The 22127-nt window shown below is 44.7% G+C and overlaps 1 protein-coding gene across 1 annotated transcript in view; it reads right to left on the bottom strand.

Moving 5' to 3' along the window:
- ANTXR1 (ANTXR cell adhesion molecule 1) overlaps positions 1-22127 on the bottom strand; it is a 232490-nt gene that overhangs the window by 72137 nt on the left and 138226 nt on the right. The window contains exon 13 of the mRNA XM_053663393.1: positions 15412-15507. Coding sequence (XP_053519368.1) covers positions 15412-15507 — 96 coding nt within the window. The remainder of the gene's footprint in view (positions 1-15411; positions 15508-22127) is intronic.

Here is a 22127-nt window from a genome sequence, read left to right as displayed (position 1 = left end):
ACTTTTGAACCCACAGCACCACTGCAGCTTTGCTGGGTGCAGAGTGGCTTGTGGCTACTCTGATGCCAACTGCCCACACCCTCACAGGCCTGCAGATGTGGCCCCACCACCTGTCCTCCTCACTTCTCTCCACTCTCCCCTTCACTTCTGCACTTCAGCCTCTCAGTCACCTTCTTGCTCCTTCCATGTGCCCTGCTGTTTCTCACCTGTAGTGTTTTCTGCCTAAATGCTTGCTATCTCTTCCTGTTTTATCTGCACATCTGTACATACCTTGTTAACACCTATTCACTTGGTAGATCACCAGTAAATGCACCTCCCCTGGGAAGTCTCCCGAGACTTCACAGATCGGGCAAGGTCGCATTTACTGGGTCTCAGGTAACCCAGTGACTTTTATAGCACTTTTAATTGTAATTAAAAGAGTAATTGCATAATTCTTTGCTTCCAGCTACTATGACTAGAAAGCATTTCCAACAAGAACACAAACTAGAATCACTGAGCAATACCAAGCTCAGGCCTGGCCTGGCCCGTTCCCTTCTCAGAAGGTTCCTGGAGCTTCCTCTTGGTTGTGGGTGGATTCGTCAGCTCCTTCCTCATTAGATGGAACAAATAAAAGATGGGTAAGCTTGAAGAGATCCTTAACAAAATATTTAAAAGGAAAATTCCTCAACAAACATATTTATGAGCACAACATGGTAGAACCACACGGCAGTTCTGAGGATAAATCTGGTGACATTTTTCATATTTCTCTTTTTGAGGCCAGCATTACTTCTTCACTTAGTGTCATTTTTAGGTTAGATATTTTGGATGTGCAGAAAGTGGCCATTTGCCTCCTTGGAGTAACTGCCCTGGATGTCCCTTTGGCATTGATGATTGGACTGCTGAGGAAAAAGGGGGTAAGAAAAATGAGGTAGAATATGGAACCTTTATTAGTGTCTCATTGCTACGTGAGAATTTCTTGAAACTGTCTCTGCTACAGGTTGGGAGATCTGTCTCCTCTCCCCAGATTTCAGTGATTTTAGCTCTGATTTTAACAATTTTTGTTTAAGGAGACATGAGATGGGGCCAGATTGGACAAAGACTATTATATGGGCCAAGGAAAGAAAGCCGGAAAAAATCAGGTAGAATCTTATTAAATTGAAATCTTACTAGCAACCGTAAGTCAAAACAAAATCAACTTCTTAGGTACACCTCCTAGTCTGGTTGTTGAAAATGGTAAGGAGGGAAGATGTGCAGATATAGTTAGCATGGCATGGATGCGGGAGAGACATTACATGTGCCCAGGTCCTGTTAGACACCTGGGGACTTTCCTCTGGTTTCACCAGTCAAGTTCAACTATTTAGGTGTCCATAAAGCTTTCTTAAAATTTATTTTTACAAAATGTTAAGGTGAAATAAAGCACCCGGTGAATTTATTTTGTTTGTTTCTGTATCTCTGGTAGTATCCCAGTTCACCTCCTGGTTTGCGTGTTTGGATCCTTGTCCCTTGGTTTGCTCTTTCTAACTCTGCTGCTATGGTCCTTGCAGTGGGATGCAGAGTGCAGTTTGTAACATCGGTCCCTCTCCCTCCTCCCAGGTGTCGCCACACTGGCTCACTAGACATTCCATGTATAGTCGTGAGTCCCTGCAACATGCTGCATGAGGGACTGGCAGATACCAGGCCTGGCTCTGTCTCCATCATTACAACTTCACATTCCTCCTCTTATTTTTCTCATCTCTTCACTCTGTGGCAGCTGTTGAATGTAGGCTAAGCTGTAGGAGCTCATTTTGGACAGATGCTCATCTTATGATATGAGAAGTGTAACAAAACAGAGGACTTCTTGTGGAGGTTCTTTTCTTCTTAAATTGTATTCAGTGTCTGTGCCATTTTTGCCTGAGCTGGGGAAGGGGCATCTCCTATGAACTCCTCCATGCTGAAGGTGTGATTCTCTTGCAGCAAAGGTGCTTTGTAACACAGCCAATTCTATTGTCCAGGCAAAGTCCAAGAGATCAGCTTAAGATAACCCTTCTATACAAAGTAAGGCACTTGTCTTCTAATTTGAATTAGTTCGATAGTTTTAAATTTTATGGAATATCAGAGTTGCGTGGAGGGGTTTTTAAAACACAGATTTCTGGGCTGCATTCCTGAGTTTCTCATTAGTAGGTCTGAAGCGGGCTTTTTGCATTTCTAACAAGATCCTAAATAACGCTCACCCTGCCTGCCCATGGACCACACTTGGTCAGCTATGAATTAGCTGACTTCTAACAATGGTATGCCTCAATTACATATGTCGGGACATGTTTTGCTTGAAGTCAGATGTTCCTAGGAGCACCCTGTGATGATGGGTTGCCTATGGATGATTAAAAACGATTCAGTCTAAAAATTATCATGTCCTTGCTCTGTTGTCAGGAGCTTTGGGGTCTATATTGCTCCTGGGCCCTGTGCTGGGAAGACAGAACTATCTCAGTGATATTTGCGGGCATTCTCTCGCTTGCAAGTGTTTGTGCCATCTGCGCACAGAGCTGGCCTGGATTCCACATCCAGCCCTGAAACAGTCCCGAGTGGATGGTGCCCTGGGAGTTAGGGGCTCAGATCTTATCTTTCACTGTCTGTACCACTGGCAGTTAACCCACTGAACTCCATTTGCATCTCTTTCTGCCGCACCGGACTCTAAGCCTCTAGAAGACATGGGCATACTCGGTCAGCTTTCATTTCCTGACACATAGTCAGTGCTTGTTACTCAGCCACCATTTCTAGAATGAACCTGTATGCATTCTTATAAAGAAAAAGGTAAAGAAAGCATTTCTGATTATACTAAACTTTTTTGCCTCTCAAATAAGCACTTTCATATAAATGTTACTTTAGTAATTAGCGTGCTAACAGTCTAAACAGCCAAGGGTGCATTATGACACTTGGATGCCTCACGGGGACCTCATTAGGGTCATGGGTGGACTCATGGTTAGTCACGGTTCTTGGTTGACACCATCTGTACCCTATTCTATCCCCTAACCCCCACCTCCGAGGAAATTCACTTGCCCTGTGATTCAAGAATCCATTTTCCAGCTTTGTGTCCTGAACTAAATTTCCAAAAGAACTTCCTGAAAATTTGAAAACAACACAAACAATCTCTTTTGTGTTACAATACAGCACATAATATGTTACCTTGTTCACCTGTGGTAAATAAACAGGGTAATAAAATCAGTACATTGTGAAATCCAATAAACAGGGTAATAAAATCACTATGTTGTGAAATCCTATTAGCTCAAAATATGATTTTTTAATGAGGTAAAGGAACAAATAATATATACACTTCAGTTTTTTGGTTGTGGTGAAATTCACGTGATGTAACATGAACCATTTCAAAGTGTGGGATGATTCTGTTTGTGCCACTGAGTAATCCCAGGGGGGTGAAGATGCTGCCCAGCGTCAGTAGTGACCTGGGAGGGTTATGTGAAACCCACACACACCTTATCTGTTTTCTCACTTCCGCTTACCCTTGTGCAGTGCAAATATACGGGGGGGGGGACCCCCAAAACTGCATTTACTTATAAAGAAATGTGTACTTATTCTTACATGTTTAAACTTCAGTCACCTTCAGAGTCCTCTCCGTTTGATGCATTACACCTATTGAGACCTTTTTTCCACTGCTCAGAACAGTTTTTTAACTCTTCGATTTTGATGCCTTCTAGTGCTTCTGCTGTTGTTTGTTTCACCTCATCCATATCAGCAAAATGTTTCTTTAGGCAAACTTTTTCTTCCAGGGAAACAAAAAAAAGTTGCTTGGGGCAAGATCAGGTGAACAGGGAGGGTGGGGCACAGGGGTGGTGCTGGTTAAAAACTGGTCATGTGGTCAAGAACTGCTGAACACTCAGTTTGGTGCAGCTGGGTGCACTTGTAAATCACCCTTCATGAAATGGGCAAACAAGGTGAGTTTTCAAAAAAAAAAAAAATCTCGGAAGCCTAACACAGCCTCTTACAACAACGTCAGCTGGTACACTGATACAGTTGGGTTCCTAGAACACTTGTCCAGTGGGGAAGCCTGTACTACCAGGGGCCTGCCCTCCAGGAGATAATTTCAGGTTTTTGATCTCTTCTTGTATGTTGCACACCTGAGCTATGTACTTTTCTTCATGACAGCATTTAATATAGCATCCTCAACACAAGTGCGTCTCCTGGTTATAGAATCCAGAGATCGAATGAAGGAGGAAAGCCTTAAGCTTGTGGAGGAGAATCCTGCGAAGCGGTGAGAGAAATGGGAGTAAAGGAACCCATATTGGGCTTCATCAGAGATCACAGCAGAGCCAAAAGAAAGGTCAGTGATCTTGTGGAGCTACCGTCTGCTTGAAAGGGGATCAAAAACAGGTATGATGGGCTAGAGAACAGGCTACCCTGCTGACAACAGCAGAATGGTACTTCCAAGGCATTTGGTCTTATTTGGAACCATACGAATAGCTTTTTTTTGTTATGAAAAGAAAACTTGGCAAAACAACAAAAGCTGGATTTCTATTTTAGGCCAGGGCAGAGGAATAACAAGACGATGAGTCAGAGACTTCACCTCCGTTGTCGTGACACTTAGATCTAAGAATGCCCTTCCTTCCGTCCTGTCTCCGTAGCTCGAAGCCACAGCACTACATCATAGGCATGCCCGCAAGGAAAGTTCATGTGTTTATTCTCTACAAATCAAGGAAAAGTGTGGTATTTACTGTAGCGTTATTGTAATTAAAATCTTAAAAATTTAAGATGCTAAAATGGTGGCATTTTTTAGTGTACTCTTAATTTTTAAAAGCGTGTTATTTTATAAGTTTGCACAGTTTTGAATGTTCTGCTCTGAACCTCTTTCCCCTATTAGTCTGGTTATTTTTTCATGGACCTGAAATTCCATATGCAGTGATATTTTTAGGAGCAGCCTAAAATATTTTTGTTTTATAAGAGAAATTATGGTATTTAGAGAAGTTTTGGTGTCTCTGCTACTTAACAACTGTTGTTATCTTTGGAGACAGAGAAGGAGCCAGGCTGGGCCTGGCTTCCTCATCTGACTGCTGGTCTTCTGTGCTTTCCATGCATTGCAAACCCCACGGAGTCTGAGTAATAATATTCCTTGGGGTTTTGGTAATTTTGGATCATGAGCTCATGTGTAGTTTGCATTTACCAATGGGAGTCTTATGAGGACTGGGTTGAGGGGCAAAGCTGCCAGAGAAAATTCAAGCTTCCTTCTACAGATTCCTAAGCACTTCCAAACTATGACCTTCTCAGCTTGTAATTTATAGAACCCCAGTAGTATATAGTTGAACTCTAAAACTGAGAGGTTATGGGTCTGAATTCTTAAGGACACCCCCCCTTACAAACTCACAGCCCATCTTTTCACATTCAAGGTCCCAGTTTTAGGTAGAAGACTCAATTACAACCCTCAAACTTTTTTGACCCCAGTAAGACTATTAGACTAAATGCCTAGGTTATTAAGATCAGAAAAATGTCTCCCTAGGACCACCATTGCTTTAAGGTTGGCTAACCATCAGATTTCCATATCTGTCTGTATTTTGGCCTTGGAAATGTCTCCTATTTTCTTGTGAGCTTGACTATGCATTTAAAACAACTTTTATTATATTTTTTCCAGGAGTTTTTTGTTTTTGTTTGTTTTGTTATACAACCAACTATATCATAGGTTAAGAGTAATTTATTTTTCACAAATGATGACCTCTTGTGTGGTCAGAGGGGTTAGCTAAAGATATTTGGAGCTTTTGATTTAAAACACTGCATGTCCTGGGACTTCTCAGCTGATCTCTTAACACCAACTGTTCTGCTAGCACCTGGTCTCAGAGGTTCTGTGGGAGGAGGGGCCATCAGAACAGAACTGTGTACAGAAGGAAGGCCAGTCGAGATCACAAAAACCATCTAACTAGAGCTTTTATGTCTCAGATAGAAGGGGTTGCTTGCTCTCATGCTTTTACATTCTAGACTTCCATTCTGATTCCTAGTCCTTATAATAAATATACTTCTAATTAAAATTAAGAAACCAAGAGAAAAGAGGCAACTGGATGTGGAAAACGCATCCAGCATGAGATGCTAGCTGATGACGGATAAATGAATCTTACTATTAAACAAATTGTATAAATATAATAGAAACTTCATGGCTTATTAGAGTGGGTTAATGTTGGCCAAGTACTGCTGGAATCCAGTGATTTGACTATGTGAAAGTTTATCAAAGGCTAATGCTGAGGCTGTTGATCTAGAATGTAGCACAAGAAATTTTCAAAGAAATAAGCTCACTGGCTTTGTTTATTTGTTTGTTTTTGGTTTGGGCATTTGGAGCTCAAACTTTAAGTAATTTTTGGCCTCTCATCTCATCTTCCTTAAGACTGCGACTATTTAAAAGCCCAAATTCAGCAGTAACTAATGTGAGGATAATGGCAGGAATTTCCACGTTAGTCGATAAAGCCTAAGTGATTTACATGGTAACCTATTTTCTTGTGACTGTGTTCCAATAAAACTTTATTTACAAAAACAAGTAGTAGGTCAGATTTGGCCCACGGGCCACAGCTAACCAAATCCATGATACAACTCTATGAAGCAAGTAATACCATTCCATTTAATAGACGAGGGAATGGAGAACTAATAGCACAAAACTGGTAAGTGCAGATCTGAAACTCAAATCTATACACAGTAACTTGAAGAAGAGATATGCATGTTCTCCGCTAGATGATGTCAGTCACTGTAAAACTCTGAGACAGTGAAAAAAATCAATGGATTCAGATTCCCTGAGGCTTGGAGGAGGGGTGTCTGGTCTTCCTGGGCCACAGGCAAGGAGGTGCCTGTGGGATCAAGCAGGGCAGCCAAGGACTGGGATGTGCTGGTCACAGTCACAGCTTGGTCAAGCTTGTTGGCAATGACACAGCCTTCAAGGAGGGCAAGAAAGAGGCTGCCCCTCAGAACTGAGGAATCAGCTGCCTCAACATTTTCTAGGGTTATGTTGTTTTCTAAACTGTTTTTGGTGAAATACTAGTATCTTTTAGATGTTAGCATGTCAATGTGTGGGGCCAGGGATAGGCCAAGGAAGGGTTCCAGGGTCCAAACAAGCTGAGAGATTCACAGTGTAAATTACCCCGCTGAAGCCTTTGAGAAGTTCCGCAGTGGAGACTGAGTTTAACGGTGTCTTCCAAACTTATTGTCTAAATACCGCTTGCTTGGAAGTCTACCTGTTCACATCTTGTAGCTACTTCTGTTCTGTGGATGCAGTCTGTAAATGCTGCCCCCCATTACTTGCATTATATAATCCTCCTGTGGTCTTGATATGTAACTGGGTTTGAGAACCACAGGCCAGGGGATCTTGAAGGGGAAGAAGAGTAGACTCACTTACAGAAGGTAAAAATATAAAGGAGCAACCTTAGAGACATTATAACCCCAATATTCTAAGTTTTCACATGAGGAAATTAAGGTTAAGAGGATCCACCTTTAACTGAGAGAGGAGGAACTCAGTGGGAACTCATTTGTCTTTAATGTTAGTCGCCCCTTTTGGGGTCACCCAGCAGCCACGAGGATGTGGTGGGTGGGTCAGAAGGCAAGCTGTGAGGCCAGTGGGCAGGAGGGAGGGAGGGAAGCCACAGGGCAAGGTGAGACTGACAGCAGACTGGGTGTGTGGGGGCATGCGCTGCAGAGCTCCAGTGGGCAAGGCAGGCCCTGGCAGAGCTCTGTGTGTTAGGTTGGAAAAATAATCTCGTAAGCTGCAGAGTGGGGAGTGTCCATGCGGGAATGGGTGGAGGCCGGGAAGGGTTCCAGAAAGCAGGATGGGGCTAGGCTACGGAGCTGCTTGTACTCGTCAGGTTTCTATTACATGAAATGTCAGTAACTCCCTTTGGTGATTAAATTAGGCTGGGTTGACTGGCCCTGCAAGTCAAATATTATGTGTGGAAAGCATTATCTGAAGGCTTTATTTTTATTTCAATTTATGGCATACCAACTTCTTGATTAATTTTTGCCCTTTGCAATTTGTCATTAACCATAATCAAGGGACTTATTTGTTGAACTATCCTTAAAATTCAGTAGTGAATTAAGCCCGATCTTTTATAAATTCTTTAAAAACTAACTGTTCATAAGAGACCCACATGGCCATTATAAACAAAACAAAAGAGAATAGGGAGAAATTGTGAATTCACACACATTATCCTGTCCTAACAAACTGAATACAAACAGTTGCCATTATTTGAACAGAAACATGATGATTTGATTTGACTTAGTGTGGTTCAATTAGTTAGAGTGCAGAGAATTGCAACTTTGTTGCAGGATCTTTTTTTCCTTTTATTTTATTTTTTAAAATATATTTTACTGATTATGCTATTAAAGTTGTCCCATCTTTTCCTCCACTTTATGCCCTTTTTATTTTTAATTGTGGTAAAAAAACACATAACATAAAATGTATCATCTCAATCATTTTAAAGAACATATTCCAGTAGTTTTATGTACTGAACTCACACTGTTATGCAACCAATCTCTGGAAACATTTCATCTTGCAAAACAGGGCAAGATCTTTATATTCAAGGTTCCTGTTAAACCACTGACCTCCTACAAAATGGGCACAGGTCTAGAATTTTATTTATGAAACTGATATAAATGTATTTTGTTACATGATATTTGATACATAAACATTGCATGTAACATATATGTAAGTTATAAAATATAATGATAATATAAACACCCATGAAACTAAGGTAATTCAGTTCCATTGGTTTGTGGGTTCTTTCTGTATCCATCCCCTTGCCCCCCTTATAATTTAGTTTTTTAGTTTGGAAACATACAAATCACATACTAGGCACTGTACTCCTATTTGGGATTAGTTTCTAAGACTTGTTTCTCCTTCCCTGGAGAAGTTCATAATACAGTGAAAGAAACATACTTATGAGTAAATACTTGTGATAGTAAGAAAATTATCTAATAACGGTGCGAAAAAAGTACTAATGAAACCAAGTGGGGTTGTGGGGCACTCTCTTCCCGTGGGGAAAAGTGCGCTGGAAACTACTGAGATGGAGTGATCAGTGAACTGGACTTTGAAGACAGACGAACCATTGACAGAGTTGACAAAGAAGATGAAACCATTTCAGCAAGAGGATACAACATGGGCAGAGTGATGGTGGCAGGTAAGTAAGTACACGGTATACTCAAGAGCCCCAAAGATGAGACTGTGCCTGGCGATGATCCTCCACCCATTTAGCTGCCCAACCAACTTTGAGATTTATTAACAGGCAACTGTGTTATGCTTCGGGGAACTATAGCCCTGGCTGTGAACAGTTTTGGTCTACAGGGGAAGACTGGCAAATAATTGTAACAACAGCATAATCAGTGTGATGAAGGAAGCAGGCAAGGAGTACTGGGAAGAGAGGAGGGGGTTGGGGTGGGGCCGCGGAAGTAGTTGTGGCCATGTTGGGATAGGTCGACATGCGATGTCAAGGAGTTTGAAGTCTAATTCAGAGACATTGAATAGTCAAGAGAATTTTGGGCAGTGAAGTGAGTAGGACTATGACCTGAGATTACTTTTAAAAAATCTGTTTAGTGAAGATGAGAAAGACTAGTTGAGCAGTTAGAATGGTAGTACAATATAGTTCAGTGGGAAATGCAGACTCCTAGTGTAAGACAATGACATTAATTCCTTCGTTCCACAACTGTTTCTTAAGTAACTGTTGAGGGCCAGGTACTGCACTTGTGCTAGGGTAGAGGTTGTAAATGGAAGGCACAGATAAGACAGAAAGCGACAGGAGTCACTGCAGACAACTTTGAAGTGAGACACGACAAGCAGGGACAGAAGGAGGCATCCGCAGTCACTCTGCGGTGTCTGGTTTGGGCAGCTCAGAGAACAGTGACACATCCATTGACGAAGAGAAGTTGGGGGAATAATATGAACTGTTGAGTTGGGGACATGTTGAGGGTGAAATGGCTACGTTTGTCCACTGGATCCCTATACTATGGATCTGTTCCTCTGGAGCCAAGACCAGCCTTGGTGGACATGGTAAGTAGCCATCAGTGTATTCGTTGTGGTTGAAGGCATGGGAGTTGGGCATAGATCCTGGAGACAACATGCAGAGAAGGCTGCAGACAATTGTGGAGAGCAAGAGACAGCGGAGGAAGAAGAGCCCATGAAGGATACAGAAAATCCTGGACAGAAACATGGGCCAAAAGTCCGCAGAAGCCAGGAGAGGTGGAGTAAAAGGGGAGAGGGGTTGGTTGTGCCTGCAGTGGAAAGGGCCATCACAGAATGAGAAACGAGCAGAAACCACTGCCCATGGCATTCGGGCTTGCAGGAGATGGACTGGAGAAATCCTGGCGTCGGGGATCCAGGGGCAGTGGGCTGAAGTGAATGGGAGCAATTGTGCAGTGCCTGCAAAGAAGTGTGCAGATGAAAGGAAGGGAGAGTGAAGAGAGTGGCTTGAAGGAGAAATAAAGCATGAGCCATCTGGAAAGGTTGGAGGCTGGCATACTTTTGTAGGCAGAGGAGAGGAAGATGGTGGAAAGGAAAGATACCGCGGGAATAGCTGAAGTGAGAGGGGACAAAAAGAACACCGTGGAAAGAGAGAGAAGGGGGAACTGCTGCTGAGGAGGAGGGATGTTGGAAGAGGACACAAGGGTTTGCTTTACTTGAAGCCGAAGGGTTTGTCACAGGACAGCTTCTGCTTTTTCTCTGAGACAGAAGAGTAGTTTGTCTACTGAGAATAAAATGGCCAGAGGCAGGACAAGAATCTCCAGGAGAGGGGCATGGTCTGGGAGAGATCCTGTGGGGGTAGAATCTGAGGCTCCGTGAGGATGATTTGCTAAGCACGAAGAAGGCCTCGTAAGTGTGCGGTGGCTCCATCAGCATGCTTGGGCAATTAATTCACTTCTGCAGTGATCAGCACCTCGGGAGCAGGAGAGAAGACTAGATGCAGATTGCTGGGTCTTGGTGTAGGGGTAGGCAGGGCAAGTGGGGTGGGAGTTAGGAACTGAGGGAGTTCACGAGAATGGCCAGTAGATTTAGAGACTGTGCATTTATTCTGTCCCCCAGGTTTTGATTTGGTGGAGCCAGTCCCCATTCCTGCTGAAATGTAGGCTGATGTGATGGCCTGTGTTGTGCACATAAAGGTGAGCAGCCTTGCAGGGCTGCCCGCTCACGTCAGGGCACCGGCTCCCGTCTGGGACGACAGTGTACCTGGTGTACCCGCAGGGCTGCCTGAACCTTCTACAGCAGCGCAGTGCTCGGACATCACTGATTCACTGTGGACTTCTTTCTCTACACATTCAAGCCATTCACACATTTACGTTTCTGATACATTTCACCTCTGTTTTCATGATCCTCTTCTCATTCAGATTTTCTAGTTTTCCTCACTTTAAACTTAGACATTTCAGTAATGTGGGACCAAACTTATGAGCAGAAAGATGAAGTGGCCGTGACGTGACTTAGAAGGCTCTGGCAAGGCCCCCTGTGGAGCTGAGGCAGGGCTTTATTTACTTACTTAGGTAAAATATTGACCCCCTAGAATTCTCTTTTTGAAACTGCAAATAAGCCCAGCGGGCATAGTCCAACGCCTCTCTCCCTTTCAGGGTGGGTGCTTTTGTGCCCATGAAAAAATGTAGAAATCTGAGAAGCCAAAGGTTTACTTAAGGACACTGAGGGCTAAGGTGGGAATCATTGAAAGGTGGGAATCATTGAAAGGCTTTGAACCAGGATCTGGCCATTCTCTCTCTCTCTCTCCATCAGTCATATGACAGGTTATACTCTGTATTCAGACAATAGCTTAACCCAGGTTCCATCTAGTTGGAAGAGCCCAGATGGGAGTGGGTCCCTTAGGAATGGCAGTGGGTAGCAGCAGCCACTCTCACCACCAGATTTCCTATTCCAGACATGACAGGAAGACGCCAGAGGATGCTGATGCACAGGGCAGGCCTGGCAGTAACCACTATGCCTGGTCTGGTCATGCTGGTCATTACATTTAAACATGGTCTTTATGATTAGTAAATAGGGACCTGGGTACCCGCTCACCATGTAGGACTTTACGAAATAACAATATCCTTCCACCCAGCAATTAAGTGGTTAATGTTTGGCTCAGTTGGGACTGGGGTTGGGAGCCTTGCAACTGGGGTTGTGAAACACTTTGAAATACCACTCCTGGAGAGAACTTTGCAGTTAGGGAAGGGAGGGACACAGCAGAGACGAACGTCATGGACCCCACATTTTGCAGGCCCTCTTTGCTGTCTGGCTAGTTCCTATTGCTGATAGGCAGCTTTGTACCAGGGGAGCAGGGTGTGGAGAGTGAGAGTGGAAGGTGTATTCTCCCCCCAGAAAACACAGGACTTTGTCCTGTCCCCTTTGGGGTATCGTAACTCATCAAGTGAGTGAGTGATAAGTTAGGTTTGGGGGTACACTGAGCATCAGAAATCTGGCCACCTTTCAGAATGAGGGTGAGGACAGTTTTTATAGACATCATACACAAGAATTAATCTTGTTTATCTCCAGGGTCTTTCCCTGTAAAGAACTCCTTCAGGACCTATAAAATCAGACCACATGAAGACATTCTGGCTACTTTCCAAAGCAACATGGACTTAACCAGATACATTCATTGAAAAATATTTTGAGTATTGCAAAATAGTTTGGCCTTGGATGACATTAATTAAGAGACATTTCCCTGCAAATAAAAACCATCATGAACTATCACCTCATCACAAAGACAAGAGATAACAAATGTTGGCGAGGATGTGGAAGAAAGGGAACCCTGTGTGCTGTTGATGGGAATGCAGATCATGCAGTCACTGTGGAAAACAGAATAGAGGTTCCTCATAAAATTAAAAATAGAACTATCCCATGACCCAGCTTCTGGGTATTTGTCCAAAGAAAAGAAATCACCATCCTAAAGAGATATCTACACCTGCATGTCCACCACAGCGTCAGCCAAGACATGAAAACAACCTAAGTGTTGGACAGATGAATGGCTAAAGAGAATGTGATTTATATATAACTTTATATATAGACCATGTAATACCATAATATATTATATGGGTAAACAATGTGATACTACTTAGCCATAAAAGTGAAAGAAACCCTGCCATGGGTGACATAATGGATAGACCCTGAGGGCATTATGTTAAGTGAAATAAGTCAGAGAAAAAAAATACATACGAATGCTGTATGATCTTATATGTGGAATCTTAAAAAAAAAGAATGAAGTCATAGAAACAGATCAGATTTGTGGTTGCCAGGGGCAGGGAGAGGGAAGGTGGGGAAATGGTAAAGATGATCAAAATGTGGAAACTTCCAGTAATAAAGAAGTTCTGGGGATGTAATGTACAACATGGTGACTTTAGCTAATAACGCTGTACTGTTTATTTGACAGCTGCCTAAGTAGATCTTAAAAGTTTTCATCATAAGGAAAGAATTTGTAACTGTGAGGTCATAGATGTTAGCTAAACTTATTGTAGTGATCATTTTGCGATATGTGTTGTACATCTTAACTTACACAATGTTATATGTCAATTATTATCTCAATAAAACTGGAAAAAAGGAGATTTCCCACCAATATAAATTAAATGCTGCATAGCATAGTAATATATTACTATTGTAGCAAGTATTTTTAAATATGAATAATACACAGCGTTTACTATGTGTAAGGTGCTGTTTCTAAGTTATATATATTTATACACTTATTTTATATACACACACACACACACACACACACTCTTCATCATCTACCTATGAGGTCGGTGCTCTTATTGTCTTCACTGTACAAATGAGGAAACTGGAGCACAGAGAGGTTAAGTAACTTGCTCAAGATCATACAGCTAGTTGAATAGTGAAGCCCTGCTTGGCTGTTTTACTATTTCTAGTTGTCCCTACCCCAAGGTAACTGTTTTTAAGACTCAAAGGGACTCGGTGAACAAGAGATGCCTGCTACCACTGAAGCCCGCTGCCTACTTCTTTGAGAGCTTACTGCAGGGTTTTTTCTCCCCAAAATTCCAGACTTGAAAACATGCCCATTTCTCCCTCAAGCTAAAATGGCTGTGCAGCCTCAAGCATTTAAAACAACATTTAACTCTTGGGGCTATTATGCCCCAAGGATCAGTTTAAAATCTTGGTGAAATCAGTCCAGCCTGGACCGCACTAATTGACCCAAGACTCGCACCTGTCCTGGATCCCTCCCTGCACACACACCTCCTTGTCTGCTGCAGGTCAACTTATTCCCTCAATGCCCAAAGTCTCCTGTTGATGGAAGAGCCTCTTTCTTCCCAGAAGTTCCTGCCCCATGGATGCACCTTCTGGTTGAGTTTCTCATCTCTTTCATCTACTCCTTCTTTAAAATGTCACTCAAAGCCCCTTCCCCTCCTTTTCCCATCTTGCACTCTGAGTTTATGGTCTCCGTTCAGCTCAGTTCTACATACAGATGTGAGTCCCCTTGCACTGTGTGCTGAGTGCCGGGGTTTCAGAGATAACACGAGACAAGCTCTTGGCCAGAGAGGCTCAGTATCAATTCCCCCCTCGCTGCTTCCCTCCGTGGGACCCTCTCCCAGAGGAACTAAGACACAAGAAATGGAAGACACATGGCGACAGGGCAGTGCTCATGCCCAGCTCCTTGTGGGCTTTACTGCACGTGCTCTGACGCTGCATAAGGGCTGGGCACTTGCTAGAACTAGACGTGTGGGAGCCACTGTTCTCTTCTCCATTTGGCTATTACTTTCTTTGGGCTGTTTTTAGTCTAGGGAATAGCAATTGATAAACAGGCACATATCATTTGGGTACGGCAGGTGATGGTGGCTTATTCCAGGCCCTAAGCTATTCATGGAGACACTGTTCAGAGCCATGAGGTGGCTCCAGATGGGGAGGATGAGGCGGGGGTAGGTTCTTACGGATCTTGTAGCCAGCGTGCTTCCTGTAAATGCTAGCTGAAGGTAATGAAATAAAGGTAGGTGCCTTGGGTGAAGAGCCAATAAAGGCTCTTCGTTGTTAAAAATAAAGAGCCCTGGGGCGTTCTTTCAGAGGGGCCGACCAGTTGCTAAAACCAGGTGGCCTCTGGGGAGTATCCGCTGGGACAAATTACGTGTGTGTGGCATGTGCACACACATGTGCACGATGCATACACATGCATATATATTCATTACCTGTCCAATAAGAAGCATCATTTACAGTCTTCTGTGCATCCTTTCTAAGCACCGGCACCCGACCAGCCACCTCAGCTGCCCTACCTAAATGCCGTGTCATTGGAAACCCCGCTCCCCTAGCCCGTGCCGACTCCTTGTGACTCCTGGCTCCACTGAGCACCGTTAGTGCATGCAGGTTTTGTGTGAAGTGTGTAAACAACGAAAGATTTTTCCTCAAGCTTTACACAGTTTTTTGTCACCTGTCCTACTCTTGGTCCTGTTAACTTTGTGTCACCCTTTGCTTTGAGTGGCCCAAGGCCTGACTAGCGAGGAGGAGCTTCGGGCACTTACCACGGTGCAGCAGAGGGGCCAGAACCACCAGAGGAGAGCCAGGGCCAGGAGCAGGAAGAGGATCAGCAGGGCGATCGCCAGGATGGAGCCATCAGACTGTGGGGCCAAGAGAAAGAGTGGTCAGTCCCGGGGCAGGCCATGTGTGCAACCCATGCAAGCTCAGGGTGGGGCATGGCAACACCTGTGGTCTTCCCCTCCCATCACCAATATGCAGATTTGGGGCCCACAGAAAAGCGCAATTGGTCAAGCAAATTGTTGAAACTCTGCCCATCATTCTGAGCAAGCCACTCTATATAGCCAATTCTCATGAGAAGTAGATTCATTCTTTCAGTGAGGCCCCAATTTCTGAGCAACGTTCTGAAGGATCAACCCTGGAAGAGACAGAGCAGGTGGCTGCCCACATACCTGGGCCCTGAGGTGGCCCACCTGTGTCCATCTGCCTCTGAACCACCACCCTCTGCCCAATGATAGCCTTCCATATCCTGGATTGGCCACCGCCTGGGCTGGCCTCAGGACAGTGCTACTCAGGATTCAGCCTGCTCCCCAGAACCCATTCACTTAGGTTCTTGTAACCGATTCCTGAGGCTGTGAATGGAAAGTCTAGAGATGCTGATAGGAACCAATTAAGAGAAGATGGATTGCAGGGAGTGGAGATGGAGCAGCTGCTGCTGAACCTGAGAGGGGAGGGTGTGGTGGCTGAGTCAGTGCTGCAGTCAGATCAAGTGGTTCTGTGAAGGCCAGGGGGTGAGGCAGGCACCCGAGGCAAATCACATCCACTTCCAAACGTGCCTAGGCCAGCCCTGAACATAGACATGATTGCTGTGGCCTGCGATGGTTGTTAACTTGTAGCAAGCAGAGATCCTACTCCATGTTGGTATTCTGGGGTTGCTGATTCAAGAAGCAAGTTTAAGTCTCCTCTACCCCTTGCCCCCTCCTGGCTACTGGGAGTGGAAACTGGTATGACTTTCAGGAGAAGAGGTGGCAAGGGGCTTGCTGTAGGTATTAAGGCTGGCAATTTCACTTTTAGCCCAAGAAAATAATCATGTATGTTTGCACAGATAATAACAATAAGGGGAAAAGCTAAATGTTTAACAATTAAGGAATGGCTAAATAATGTGTTCTTGCATTATCTAAATAATGCATAATTGACTGCTACCATGTAGTCAATTGCCATGCAGACATTATGCTTTCAAATAATATCTAAATGACGTAAGAAAACATTCCTGATATAATTAGTGGGTTTGTGTACATCTGTGTTGAGAATGGAAGAGAAAGGAAGACTGAGGGATATTACTAAAATATTAATAGTGGTTTTGCTGGTAATATGTTTATGACATTTTTCTTTTTTTTAAATCCATATGTTTTAATGAGGAAATAAACTGTGGAAGTTGCACTATAAATCCGCACCTGGGGCTCCCCCCTTTGGTGTCCGAGCGCACCAGGCCCAGGAGTTCTTACCCAGGGTCCGTGGACCAAAGGGGCACCCAAATGGGCTCCAAGGGACAGAAGGTTGTGACCCTCCTGAAATGAAACCCATGATTTTTGGTGCATGTGTCTTCAGGGGAGACCACCCACAGCACCATCAGATTCCCAAAGCTGCCCCCTTACCCCCATTCACAGGGAGGTCAGGTGGCCTGAGCAGAGCAACTCAGCAGGTTAATGGCAGAGCTGGGGCCAGACTCACTCCCACTCTGATCACCCCCACAGCAGGGGCAACTGAAAGCTCTCTAAAGGCAGCTCTCACTCCCTGGAATGTCTTTCTTTGACCAAAAAGTCAGGGAACTAATAAAGACCCTGGCCCCCGATAAGCCAAGGCTTGAGAATGCCAGATTGCCCCCGAGGGAGCTGCAATCTTACAAGTGCAGGTGCAGGGCTGAGCAGTGGGTGGGGAGAGAGCATGGAGCCAGCAGATGAACTTGGCCATGGTAGAGAGGATGCTCCTGGACCCACAACATCTGTGCATGAGCTACAGCAGAGAGCAATGCTCTCAGTGATGATACAAAGAAATCACGCATGTTTTCCAAACTTGTTAGTCAAGGACAACCCTCTTGATGTGTCAGTCTCTACATTCCACACCCATGCAATGGAGAACACTAAACCTCACCTGCCTCAATGCACCGACGCAAGGATGAAATGAGCCATAAGATGGAAGCAGACATGGCTGGGCAATTGGATGAAAACTATCATGTCTAAACATTGAACTCACCCTCCCTCTATCTCCCCGTGACTTCTGTGGGGGAAGTCGGGTATTTCATGGTGGGTATTTCAGATCATAAATCTGTTTGCATTTGGAATAAATGGTTACAGAGAGGCTTATAAAACAGTGGCCTCTCAGTATTGTGTAATAATTAAGTGAAGAGTACAGACTACTTATTCACATTATATATAATCTCTTCTCTCCTGATTTCACATTTCACTTTATTTTTTTAAGAAGGTTTTATTTATTTTTTAGAGAGGAGGAAGGGAGGGAGAAAGAGGGAGAGAGAAACATCAATGTGTGGTTGCCTCTTGCTCGTCCCCTACTGGGGACCTGGCCAGAAACCCAGGCATGTACCCTGATTGGGAATAGAACCGATGACCCTTTGGTTCGCAGGCCAGCACTCAGTCCACTGAGCCACAACAGCCAGGGTTGATACTACATTTCACTTTAGACAAAGAAGCAGAAAGGCTGATGTACTGTGGGGAAATATTTAAATTTCCTTCTGGAAGAAGGAGAAGGTTTCCTGTAAAGTGGGGAGGGTGAAGGACCGGGCCCACAAAGGGAGAGAGGAGGTTCTGTGCTGGGAGAAGATATCTTGGTTTTGGACAAAGATACCTTTTGCCTTTCTCCACCCAGGCTTGGTCTGCCCCTTATGAGCCACAGTTCTCTTTGGCCATATTGGAGGAGGATATATGGGACTCAGGAAGAAACAGGTGCAGCAAGGGGCACTGGGGCAATGGAAGTGCCCAGGGGCAGGAGCTTCTGGGGGAACTTTCTCCGGCTCTAGAGATGGCTTGTTCTCCCACAAGAAAGCCCCCCAATGTACTGCCTGGTATTCAAGACCTTCCAGCTACCATTATACACGCAGTGCCGAAGAACACCATCAAACAAAGGGCACAAATTGTCAGTGAACTTAGACTTGATGCTAACGTTTTACTAGGAGGTAACATGCACACACAACCTCAGAGGTTTGTTCATGTATTCATTCCCCAAATGTTTATTGAGGACCTGCTCTGTGCCCACTGAGAAGAACTCTGGGGTTCAGGGTTGATTAGAAAGAACCAAGGTGCTCATGGTTTGTTGGTGGAGATGTATGAACAACCACAAGCAAGGGGCTGTGTGTCATGCAACACCTCTTATGTAGCAGGCAGTGAACAAAATAGACTGCTTCCATGCTTAAAGAGCTTATGTTCTGGTGGGATCATAATAATGATAATGGTAATCATAATCATAACTGTTATTAGCACAGTTAATATTTATTGAGCTCTTATCATGTGTCAGGAACTGTTCTTTTTATGTACTAACATGCTTTCCATATATCAGTTCATTTAATTCTCATTAACAACCTCATGAATTTAATGATACTATTTTTTCAATCTTAAGGTAAAAATAGCGAGGCAAGGACAGGTGAAGAAACTTGCAAAGGTCACAGGGAGCAACCAGCATTGAAAGTGAACAGTTTGGTTCCACAGCTCTGTTTAACCAGCAGACTAGTGCACTTACCAAGTAAGTGCTAAGAAACAAGTGCCTGGGAACTAGGACTTCGTAGAGGAAGTGACACACTGGAGCTCTACTGCAGGGTCAAGGAGGGGGTGGCATTCCTGCACAGCAAGGCAAACAGAAAGTGCATGGCACAGGGGTGAGAGTGGGGTGGGCTCCCCACTGTGAGAAGCCACGCAAGCCAAGCTGGGCAGCTTGGCCTCTATCCTGAGTCCATGGGCATCCCTGATGGATGTAACTCAGGACACTGTTAAGGGACTTGTTTCTTTGGAAGCAGCTATCGAACATGGACCAGAGGAGGGAGAGATTGAGGGTCAACGGCCCAGGTGAAGGGCTGCTGCAATTCTGCCCAGTTCTTTAAGGATGACATCTCACAGGCTCACTCCTTCCAGAACTCTTGCATTTTTGTGGATGTGGTCAGTACTGATTTTACTAACACTAGCTGACTGCTATTGCATACTGTGCACATTCCTGGGACTATGCAAAGTGCTCCCTATGCTTTATCTCATTCAATTAAATGAGCCTTGTTAAAGCAGACTTGTAGGGACTGTTGTCCCTTTTTGCAGAAGGAATAGCTTGAAGTGGGGAGCTGCAGGGACTTGATTTCAGGACACAACTCGAGAACAGAAGCTGACTTGTCCAGCAAATTCTCAGTCTGACACCCGCAGGGCTGGCAAGCCCTGCCTGCAACTGACCACAAACCTTCGAAAAAGATTTCCGAAGGGAAAAGAAGCTGAACATAAATAGCCAAAGGTTGATTCCTACCACTGTTGTTTTCCCAACAGGCCAAATATCACCACAAATTAAATTCTTATTTAAAAAAGAAAAAGCAAAGTTTAAAAAAATCAACATGGTCCTTTAATTAAAAAATTTTTTTTCTTGGGAAGAGGTGGGGGACTCTGGTGCGTGCAGCTGAAGCTGAAAGGAAGGGCACGGTGAAGCCAGCAGCCTAAGGTGGTGCTTCTTCCAGTTGCGGGTGGGGATCACCTGCTTTCTTCCGTGAAGGGTTTTAGGGCTCCCCCCTAACCCCCCACCATCAAATGCTGCAGTATAATGTGCTCTCATAGGGCAGACGTGGAACATTCAACACAAGGGCAGGACTCCCTCAGCTCTGCTCCGTCCAAGGCGTTTGCTGTTAGGATGACCTTCCATCAAGGCTGTCTGTCTGGCTTGAAAGGCCAGTGTCTACATCATGGCTTTCTTCAATGCCTCTGTTCCCAGCTCACCAAATGAGAGCATGTCTTTTAAGACAAGGAGGCATTGTGTTCAAGGATCTGGATTTGGAAACTTGGGTAATGAAAGCATGCCTTACTTGGTAGGTTTCTAGGTAATTCTGAATACCTGACACATGGCTTGTGGCAGGGGTGGGGGAGGGACCTTGCCCAGGCCTGCCTGCAGTGGGACAGGACAGAGGCAGACCTCTGGACAGTGGAGCACCAAGCACGGCTGCTGCGTTGGGTTTGGTTTGTGGGTTGCCGTGGTCAAGGGAGCATTACAGAATGGAGAGGAATTAGTGGGAGACTGCAGGAAGCCAGACTTAAAGAAACGTTGTGAAATGTTCCATCTCAAGTCTGGAGTGAGAGTCTCCCCGATGCCAAGCAGGGGGTCATTGTGGAGCCATGAAAGTGTCTGCAGTTCGGCCTGCACCACTGTCTCGGCAAAGGAGGGAGCGATCTCTCCCACTCCTGCCTGTCCTTCCACGTTGAGGGCACCCCTTGTGTACAACCCAGGACTTCCTCTTCCCCTTTACTCCTCCAGTAAATAAGGATGGAGCCAGCCAAGCGTGCTGGGATCTGCTCTCCCCTTCTCCCCAGGAGCATGCCGCCCGCAGGGAGCAGGGCGCTCTTCTTCCCTTTCACGCAGGCAGATTATTTTCAGGAGTATCTGATGCTTATACAATTTGGGGATGGCCTCTTTAAGAAAAAAAAAATAGAAAAATACAAATGCAAAATAATAAGGGCTCCTCCCAGGGCCTTAGAAGAATCTAGAAGGGTTCCTAGTGGGGATTCCTGAAGCTTAAGCTTCATTAACTTCCTGGCAACTCTGCCCCTAGTTGTAAGTTTTCCCCAGACAGGCCCCATGCCCACTACCAGGCTGGTAAACCTATTTAACTCTGAGCTTTGGTTTCCATTCCTCTAGCTGCCGCACTCAGCCATAGTTTCTGGCCCACAATAAAAAAGTCAACGTTGAGGCTTTCATCTACCATTTGGGATCTCATTTGTGTTTGCTGCATGCTTTATTGCCCCCGACTACAGTGAGCCCCAATATCTCCTATTTGAACATAACCCAGGATGGGGCCTGGTAATTGTAACAATTACCTTTTGACAACAGGAATATACACAAATTATTAACAGAGGTGTTACAGCTGCCCTCACTGCTGGGTGGTGGGTTTGCTGTAGTTCTATGCTCGGTTTGGCAGATTGAGTATTAACATTGAGTGACTGAAGATACTCTGATTCTTTCCTGTGATTAAATTATCTTAAACATTTAACATGAAAGAATGAATTAGCAGGTTTATTCTGCCACATTGAAGGAATATTAGCCAAACTGCCACAAACACGACAGGAAATTAGCTGATGATTCACTAGAGCATCCGAAAGTTAGGCAACGCTGTTTTCCTGATTTGGTTAGTGAATGGTGGTGGTGCAGGGCATGGAGAATGACACCGGGCCATTTGCCAGGGAGCGAGAGCTTCCCCAGGGGTCCCTCTGCCTCCCTCCCATGCCTATCCCTCTCTTTCTGGTGTTGAATGAGGTTGTCTTTGGAGCACCATTGGAAAGACCTCGAGGGAAAGGGAGCCTCTGGCCAGAGACAGCTCCTGTCTATGACCTTGTGATGTCATAGCAAACTGCTGGGTTTAAGTACCAAAGAAGCCATCCTGAGGAGAGGGAACTATGCAGAGATTAAGTGACTTTATCTCTGATTCTGCATAGAGAGATAAAGTCCTTTGTCCTGCTCCGATGGGAGACACTGTGAGCAGTCGATGGGAGAGTGTCGCCCACCCCTCCACCCGCAG

The sequence above is a fragment of the Artibeus jamaicensis genome, unplaced genomic scaffold (genome assembly GCF_021234435.1).
Source record: "Artibeus jamaicensis isolate MK-2021 breed Jamaican fruit bat unplaced genomic scaffold, CSHL_Jam_final contig_3174, whole genome shotgun sequence".
NCBI classification, from domain to species: Eukaryota; Metazoa; Chordata; class Mammalia; order Chiroptera; family Phyllostomidae; genus Artibeus; species Artibeus jamaicensis.
Note: the sequence above shows the minus strand (reverse complement) of the source record. Positions and strands in the feature narration are given on the sequence as shown.